At 38.9% G+C, this 9620-nt stretch overlaps 1 protein-coding gene across 3 annotated transcripts in view; it reads left to right on the top strand.

Annotated features, from left to right (window-relative positions):
- Positions 1-5647: 5647 nt before the first annotated feature.
- Positions 5648-9620, top strand: part of LOC129814112 (translation initiation factor eIF-2B subunit gamma-like) — a 62334-nt gene continuing 58361 nt past the window's right edge. For 2 of the 3 annotated variants that reach the window (XR_008753230.1, XM_055866919.1), the window contains exons 1-2: positions 5648-5940; positions 6205-6355. Coding sequence is in view for 2 of the 3 variants with exons in the window: in XM_055866919.1 (XP_055722894.1) it covers positions 6208-6355 (148 nt within the window). In the remaining variant the exon portion in view is untranslated. Of the gene's footprint in view, positions 5941-6182; positions 6356-9620 lie in introns of all 3 variants that reach the window. The other variant, XM_055866920.1, reaches the window with a different exon arrangement.

Genomic DNA, 9620 nt, shown 5'->3' with positions numbered 1-9620 from the left:
CAGTGCCAGACGTGTAAAAAAGTCAAAGACTTGACACATGCACTCACCAGGCATAGCACTGCGCACAGACATGCCAGGCCCTTCCGACAGGGAGTTGCCCACTGTTTATTGCTTTGGCTCATCAAAACCATGCAGTCTAGATATTTCCTGTGTCTGGAACCCGTGTCTTGGACCTTTTCGTGTTGGAGCAAAAGGTGCTTTACAAACGCAAATGTGAAAAGAATGTATCCAAGAGGAATGTTTTATGAAGCAGATCATTGAAATGACAGTAATTATAATTACCAAACTCTAGAAAATATGATACACATCAACTGCTAAAAGAATCAGCTAAAGCTGTGTTCCCAAACTTTTTAAAGTCCCGTACACCTTGAAACATTCAACCTCCAGCTGTGTACCCCCTCTAGCACCAGGGTCAGCACACTCTCAAATGTTGTTTTTTGCCATCATTGTAAGCCTGCCACACACACTATACGATATATTTACTAAACATAAGAATGAGTGTGAGTTTTTGTCACAACCCAGCTTGTGGGAAGTAACAAAGAGCTCTTATAGGACCAGAGCACAAATAATAACATGATAATAATCAATCATTTTGCTCTTTATTTAGCCATCTTGCATATGAAACCTTATTTGTTCATCAAAAATGGTGAATAAGTCACCACAGGTTAATGAGAAGGGTGTGCTTGAAAGGATGCACATAACTCTGCAATGTTGGGCTGTATTGGAGAGAGTCTCAGTCTTAAATCATTTTCCACACACCCCAGGGCTGTGCCTGTATTTAGTTTTCATGCTAGTGAGGGCCGAGAATCCACTCTCACATAGGTACGTGGTTGCAAAGGGCATCAGTGTCTTAACAGAGTGATTTGCCAAGGCAAGAAACTCTGAGCGCAGCACAATCCAGAAATCTGGCAGTGACTTCTGTTAAAATTCAATTTTCACAGAACCGCTTGTTGCAATTTCGATGAGCCTCTCTTGTTCAGATATCGGTAAGTGGACTGGAGGCAGGGCATGAAAGGGATAATGAATTTAGTTGTTTCTGTCATTCGTTTCGGGAAAGTGCCTGCGTAATTGCTCACCTAGCTCACTCAGGTGCTTCGCTATATCACATTTGATATAGCTTGAGTTAATTTGCATGCAAAAAAATCATACAGTGATGAAAAGACCTGCGTGTTGTCCTTGTTAATGCAGACAGAAAAGAGCACCAACTTCTTAATCATAGCCTCAATTTTGTACCGCACATTGAATATAGTTGCGGAGAGTCCCTGTAATCCTAGATTCTTTCATTCAGGCGAGAAAAAACATCACCCAGACAGGCCAGTTGTGTGAGAAACTCGTCATCATGTAAGCGGTCAGACAAGTGAAAATGACGGTCAGTAAAGAAAGCTTTAAGCTCGTCTCTCAATTTAAACAAATTTGTCAATACTTTCCCCCTTGATAAGCAGCGCACTTCTGTATGTTGTAAAAGCATTACATGGTCGCTGCCCATATCATTGCATAATGCAGAAAATACACGAGAGTTCAGGGGCCTTGCTTTAACAAAGTTAACCATTTCCACTGTAGTGTCCAAAACATATTTCAATCTGTCAGGCATTCCCTTGGCAGCAAGAGCCTCCCGGTGGATGCTGAAGTGTACTCAAGTGGAGTAACGGACATATACCAGGAGCTGTGCCAGGCCCGCCACGTCTGTTGACTCATCCAGCTGTAACGCATAGAATTCACTGGCTTGTATGCGAAGTAGTAATTGTTTCAAAACATCTCCTGCCATGTCACTGATGCGTCGTGAAACAGTGCTGTTTGTCTGTATAGTTTTTTGGTTCTTTTCCCCCAGCATTGTCCAAGCCATATCTGCGGCAGTAGGAAGAATGAAGTCCTCCACAATAGTATGGGGCTTGCCTGTCCTAGCCACTCGGTAGCTCACCATTTAAGACGCTTCTAGCCCCTTGTTATTAATAGTATGTCTTACTACTCGAAAGTTGTCTTTATTCTCGCTCAAAAAACTCCCATGGCTTATTTTTCAATTTTCATGTTTAGTTTCTAAATGTCTGCGCAAAAGCGAAGGTTTCCCGTGAGAGAGTAACGGTTAATGTGATTGGGATGTTAATTATTTGACTAGGCTACCTGTATTTGACATTGTGTTGTTATTTCCCTGAACACTAGATGGTTTCATTTTATTTTTGGCAGTGAAACGAGGCTACTGAGGCGAGAAAAAAACCTCACCCAAATGTATAGCCCCGTTGTAAAAAAATAAAATTAAAATAAATAAATATACAGTATATATATTTTTTATGTGAATCACGTTTTTATTTGGCGCACCCCAGAAATACACCCTCCTTTTCTCAAGAGTAAAATAGTTATGTAGTTAACCTACATAGCACTTGTCACTACTTCTCCCATAATCCTTAATCTTTCGGGCAGAAGATAAAAGGAGTGTTTTCATACTGCTCAGCTTGTCCAAACAAGAATCTCATGCTTTGTGCTATGCTATCATTTCGGGGAATCCTGTGAACGACACATGTCCTTTTGCTGCTGCCTGTAGGAGAATAACATTTGAAAAGTGTGGACGTACAGACAGGCTCAGAGAGTATGTTTATCTATGTCATCGGTGGATGACCGTGAATGGGCCTGTTTTTGTTTCCATGGCAGCTGTGGCCCCAACGCTGGCCCTGGAAGTGGCGCAAACACAAACCACACTGAACATGTTGTGCTTCAACCGCACTGCAACTCAGAGGGAGGCGGAGGTTGCCCGAGACAAACTCCCTGGGTGGTCTGTCCGGTGAATGTTTATGATCTAAACCAACCTAATCCAACTGGCTTGTTTAAGGGAATCGAGAATGATTTACAAGAGCTGCTAAAGCCAGGAATAGGAAATCTGAGGAAATCACGGCAGCCTTATGGATCAGGCAGGGCTTTTGCTCTATCTCTTTATTCTTATTATGGCCCTAAAAGAGTTATTTACATCAATGCCTTTGATTGCCAAAATGGTCAAGCTTTGATTGTCATGATCTAGGGCTCAGTGGATTTGCAATGGGTTATGAAGTTATGAAGTTTTGCACCTGCATTTCCATGGTTTCGTATCTATCAAATTACCCACAGAAAGAGGAACGACAAATCTTATTAGCGGATAGGTTTTTTCTTGCTTTCTGAAAATACAATGACATGTGTTGAGTCTGTGCAGAGTTTGAACTTGATCGGTAAAAACCACAACTTTAGTTCTAACACTCCCTCTTAAGTTGCACATTCTAACATAGTAGATCTAACAATTGGAAATTAGATATTAAATCATTAGCCTAAATGTATAGGAATCATTGCCCTCTGGCCAGGGTTACTACAGGATATTAATAATATAAAAAATACATCTGATATTTTCAAAGCACTAACATTTGTTTCGGAGGTATAGCAAAGCCAGAAAATAGTATGGTCTCATAATACCTCTACTAAACGTTTGTTAACCCTTTAAAGACACTGCCTTGCTCTGTACTTTGTGCCACACTACTAAGAGCACATTTTCTGCTATTTATATTATTATGAGATTTCAATTGAACCTCACAGTTGCCTCTTCATGTTTGGGGGCCAGAAATGTCATGCGAATGTTGTAAAAAAGGAAAGGGGATAATCTCACAGTGTCAGTGCTATGGGTTGACTTTTATGATAGCCTTAGTTTTAGCCAGAACCCCTTTTTATGACAAGAGTAATGCCATCTGCATGTAGAAAACACCTTGTGAAGGGGTTGATGGTGAGGACCAGAAGAATATAAAGAAACCATTTATAGTAGAAGCATGTCATGTGAGCTAGATTTGAATAATGAAGATCTTTGGTCCATGGCTTTTATTCCATCTCAGATTAATACATGCTGCCATATTCTACATCAATCAACCATTGTGAGTGACAGGATCATCAGGGCAAATACAAACGTTGTACTTGGATGTTATGCATGGCTCTTCTCTATTTCTTCAATTATACTTGAAAGTTTTGGTTGAAACAAGTTTAAAGTGAAAGTTCACCCAAATTACAAAGTTACAAATTGGGTTCCATACCCTGTAGACAGTCTATGGACAAGGTATGACAGGAATAGATGCTTTGGTTTTGTTTACCTGGCCACTGTTTCAAATGCTAACTTCTTAGCATTTGTGGCACAAATCCAATGGAAGTCAATGGTACCAATATAAGCATTTTCACGCTTCATGTCCAAATCATCTATAAATAACTTAATTGAGTTACACAATCAGTTTTTCGATTCTTTAGGTCAGATGATTTGGACATTAAGCATGAAAATGCTAATATAATGTAGGTACCATTGACTTGCATTGGATTTGTGCCACAAATTCTCAAAAGTTGCCATTTTAAGTAGTGGCCAGGTAAACAAAAACAAATAATGTATTCTTGTCATATCTTCTCCATAAACTCTTTACACGTAAAGGAAACCAATATGTCATTTTATAATTTGGGTAACCCTCCCTTTAACCTTTCCCTTTTCTTTCTGATAGGCTACCATGCAGTGATTTCAAATTCATTTTTAAAGGATGAACTAATGATTTCTGCCTTCCATATAATAAAAATAAAATGTGTGTGCTTAGTTGGTTATAAAAATGTTTGTACTGTACAACTAATATTTATTTGTGATCATTAAGTGGGATTTCATTGGCAAAGTGTCAGTGGACCAGTTATTTACCTTTGTATTGAGGAGGTAAACTACTACACTCCCTGCCAGTTGGCAAACTTCGCTCCCATCATTAACACATGATTATCCTGGTGGTCTAACTGCTGTTTTTCACCACAGTAAACATTCTTGTGACTAAGCAGCACTATGTCAAAGTGACCAGAAGGACTTTAAAATGCATTCTCATAGTTGTGTCAGTGAACATTTACACAGTTCTCCTCTTTCCCTTCCCTCTCTTCAGAGTGAACTGCGACAGCTTGTCTTGTTATTTCAATGCTTCCACTATAGGCAGCTACCAATGAAGCTCATCTCCAGTCCAGAGAAAACAAAGCCACGCCACATTCCCAGAGTTAAATTTGCTGTTACATCGGAGGTCTGAGAATTGGGGTTTGGGCTCTGTCTGGAGGAGCTGGGTGGCTGGTAATCTGCACTGGTGGGGGCCTCAGCCCAGCCTGGAAATTGCTGGTGTGAGTCCTTAGGAATCTCCCTATAAAGACACACAAAGTTAATTTTCAGCTTTCCTTTCCTACATTTTTTTATGATAAAATCATTATAATAAACATCATGAAAGCATTTTTAAACGTCAACGTTTTCAAATGAGCATGTCAACCAAACAGCAAATTAACATGGTGATAGCCTAAATAAAAATATGTGATAAGAATAAAATGCAAAACAGCAGACATGAAAAAGCCAAAAGTTATTTAATTCTCACAACAAATAAACAACAAACATATTGATGATGATACTGATAGTGTTGGTTTTGTTGAATGTTTAAATCCTGAAATGTTTAATTCTGACCAATGACTGTATGAACAAAATATCTGATTTTAGATCTAGTTTTCTCCCCGAACGATTTTTTGATGATGATGATATGGATTTTGTTGTATTTGTTTGTTTGTTGACTGTGTAAATCCCTGAATTGTTTCATTCTGACCAATGACTGTAGGAACCAAAATATCCGGTTTTAGATATAGTTTTCTCCCGGACCGATTTCATCAACGGTAGGAGGTGTCATCATACAAGTTAGCATGGTACTAGTCAGTTTATCGAACTGTCTCTAATACTGTTTTATTGTTTCACAAAAAGTTGTTACCACGTATTGGTGAAGATCTGTACATATTATAATAAGCTCATTAAACTTTTGATCTCGGTTGAGACTGTGGAACATTTCAGGATAGCGAACTATTGGTTAGCTTGTTAGCGAACACTAGTGACAGCACAGCGCTGTCATATTGGGGACAAGTATATTGCTGCTGAATAAACCTGTTGACGTTCTCCAAAAGGTAGGTCACGTGATTTGCTTTATCTACTACTGGGAGTCAACCTGACAATTGGTATTACTGCTTGCAAGTACTTAATCCATTTGTTAGCGATTGAATTGTCGGCTTGTAAGGTAGCTAACGTTAGCTAACTGAACATGTTTGTGTGCGTCACGTTTTTGGGATAATGTAGGAACTTACTTACTGTATGACGTCAGCAAGAGAGCAAGCACAATCATATTGATGTGGTCATATAAATTGGACAGCTGGTGTGTGTATGTATAACAGAAGATGGAGCTGCAGGCGGTATTGATGGCTGCTGGTGGTGGTTCTCGTATGATGGACCTGACCTACAACACCCCCAAACCTCTGCTACCTGTAGGGAACAAGCCCCTCATCTGGTACCCCCTCAACCTGCTGGAGAGAGTGGGGTTTGAAGGTAATATTCTCTACATTTATGGCTCGATCCAATCAAACCCACTTTGGTGTATTACTTTTTTTCATGTTCAAATAAAATCCCAGAATCATGGTGTTGGATACTACAACTACCAAGTGGACTCCCTCTGGTAGATGCTTCCTGTTTTCAGAATAAGAGTTGTGTGTGTGTGTGTGTGTGTGTGTGTGTGTGTGTGTGTGTGTGTGTGTGTGTGTGTGTGTGTGTGTGTGTGAGACACTTTCAAGGTAACACAAAGGAGCTAAATTCTTCAACAATGTAAAAGATATTCACATTTCTGTGTGACCTGAATGCAACAGATACCACTTCTCCATGTTATTTAAGACTGTATGGGTAACACCGCCAGTGCCACCTCACCTCATCCCACATGACAGAGCAGCCCAGCATGGGAATGCAGTGTGACCCAATAACATCCCCATTCATGCCATATTTCAGGGTTCCCCAACTGGTGGCTTTTCTGAGCAAGAAAAAACTGATTTTAATTTTGGAAATCTCTTCCCAAGTATTCCAACGCATAATAGAGACACGTGATCGTATACAAATGTGAGCAAGGTTTGAAATTATTGTTTTAGTCCAATATTATAACTTATATTCTTGCTATCAATTGGCAGTCTACAAATTATTTGTAATTATGTTCTGGCCCCCTTGACCATCCGCTCAATACAAATTGTCCTGCTGCTAAATTTAGCTGATGACCCGTCACATATTTGTTGATGCATGAACCAATGGCGCAATAAAGGTCACTTAGGGACTGTGGATAAAAAGTACTGCTCTAGTGCTGTCAGTGGCAAAGCCATTATTTCTAAAAGGATGTATACCACCTTAATAACACCATGGTCTCATACTCCTATGTATGTTTCTTAGTATTTGTTTCAGAATATAATGAGATGGCTTATAGCCTAGCTAACATGTTTTTTTGGAATACATGAGTCTAGCTAAGAAACTTGCAGTTAAGACAAAGTGAATGCATGGGTAGACCTATTTACAGTGTTTATAGGTCCCTGCAGTGGAGTCAGTTTGCTGCCAGGCCTCTATGTAGCTCAGACAGTCAGGCTGCATTTGGGTAATGATAAGTCATAGGTAATTATTGGGGGTTAAATGACTAAGATTGTTATAGAGAGCACAATTTTCTCCTCTAATCATGTGGCCCAGGGCTTGATATAGGACTCCTCTCGGCCTAGTTGTAATAGCCACCACTGTGGTCTGAGAAAGCTGTTCTTGGCCACCTCTTTGCTTCAGTAAAGTGCACATGAGGGCCCTCCACTGGAGTGTCAGTCTTCTGGAAGGTGTGGTGTGTCTGGTTAGGAGTGAGTGGATTTTGGGGGATTTTTCAAAATTATTTCTTGTTGAGTTCCTCATTATCCTTAGTGTTGAAGTAGCCTAAGGTACTTTCCATGTAAAAGGAGCCATGAGCACCAACGTGAAGTTCACAGGAGCATGTCAAATTGGGTGTCAGATGAAAGCTAAGAGTCTATATTTTTGAGAAATGAAATTATATGTACATTTTCAACCATTTTCCATCCTAAAAATCTGGAATAAGCAAAGGCTTTGATTTCTTGTCAAAAGATGGAAAATAGATAGAAAACATCTACCATAAAAAGTCTTAGACGTTATTTGAAATACATGAAAACAATAATGTTGAAGTAAAGACCCCTGCCAACTTATATCAACACTTTTATGTTTAGTTTAGGATCATTTTTTCTGCCTTCTGTGTGTTTAAGAAACATTGCCTTGTGCTTTGAAATTCCATTACCAAAAACCCACATCTTTCAGATATTTTCTCATTTCTCTTCCTCGTGAGGAGGGAGGATAATGACATTTCACAGAAGTAACAAGTAAAGGTAGACCTATCAGTTAGTGTTTTTATTGATATCAAGTAGAGTACAGTACACAGTAGAGCACACTAGAGTTGAGTACACTGTACTGTTCTGTGTTGTACTCTACTGTACTGAGCTCTCCTGTGCAAATAATACCCAAATATGCAAAGGAGAATATTGCATATTTTTACCTTTTGTGTACCTATTTAGGATACGTCACCATGAAGAGAATGACATTCATATCCATAATTATGTATTTCTGTGTAGTATAGATCAGGGAACTATGATGAAATTCCTTTACCACAATTCTGTTACCTGATATAATTCAATAACCAAAATTGTTTTCAAACTCAATGTGTCATGCCATAGCTGACACTATTCTTTCTCAGACATCTTGAATCTTAATTCAGAGCAGATATTTAAGAGTTTTTGGGAAATGTGTTCACATAAAACTGAGGGAGATTTTACATCTGCATCTGCAGTTCTTTCAGTAAATGTGTTTAGTAAAATTTTCTGTGTAAATTGTCAAAATAGGCCTTGTGCATAGAATTGTATGGTTTGTTAAACTTTGTTTGGCATACATTTTTAAGTAAAAAATCTGATTCTTCCTTAACCATGGAATTGCCCCTATAGCGGGATTGCCCCTTAAAGCAAGGTTTTATCATACACATTATGGGAATTTCAACATAAAAAAAGCTAACTGCTATTATTGTTAATAGAGTCCAGTTTCACTAATTAGTGCATAGAAGTATGCGATACAGAGTTTTCAAATGGAGATACTGTAGTTGAGGTTAACATACTATTCCAAAATTGTGTAGCTGGTCCACACTCAAAGTTTATTTTTAGTATTTATTTCATTCAGGGGTAGGTAGATATACAAACGTTTCGGCCTAAACCTCCGTCAGTGTCATTAGCGTCTCCTCTGAAGGTGTGCGTCTTTACTGTGGGCTCGTTAAGGGTAACGACTGACAAGTGCACACACATGACAATAATGCATCTAAAAAAACAACTCTTTTTATAATAACGCATTGCAAAAACATCGGGCTTTGGGCTGCTAATACACCTATTTCTTTCAATATTGTCACCTCTATGTTTAGCCCAAATCTTTTCTATACCAATACACTGCAAGTAATCAGTTATATGGCCCGCTTCCATAACATGTCTAGAAACAGGAGAGGCGACATCACAGCGCCAATGTAACATTTGTTTTTGCAGGGAAACATTAGCAAATAAAATACATGGGTAGTGTTGCAGGTTATACAACAGTTTATATTATATTTACGGTTGGCGATGGGACACATTAAAAAAGGGTTGGTGATTGGGTTTACAGTGCCTTCAAAAAGTATTCATACCCATTGACTTATTCCACATTTTGTTGTGTTACAGACTTTTTTTTCTCACCAATCTACACACAATACCCCATAATGACTGTA

This window comes from Salvelinus fontinalis, chromosome 17 (assembly GCF_029448725.1).
Source record: "Salvelinus fontinalis isolate EN_2023a chromosome 17, ASM2944872v1, whole genome shotgun sequence".
Classification (NCBI taxonomy): domain Eukaryota; kingdom Metazoa; phylum Chordata; class Actinopteri; order Salmoniformes; family Salmonidae; genus Salvelinus; species Salvelinus fontinalis.
The sequence above is the reverse complement of the archived record's forward strand: the minus strand, read 5'-3'. Positions and strand labels throughout refer to the sequence as shown.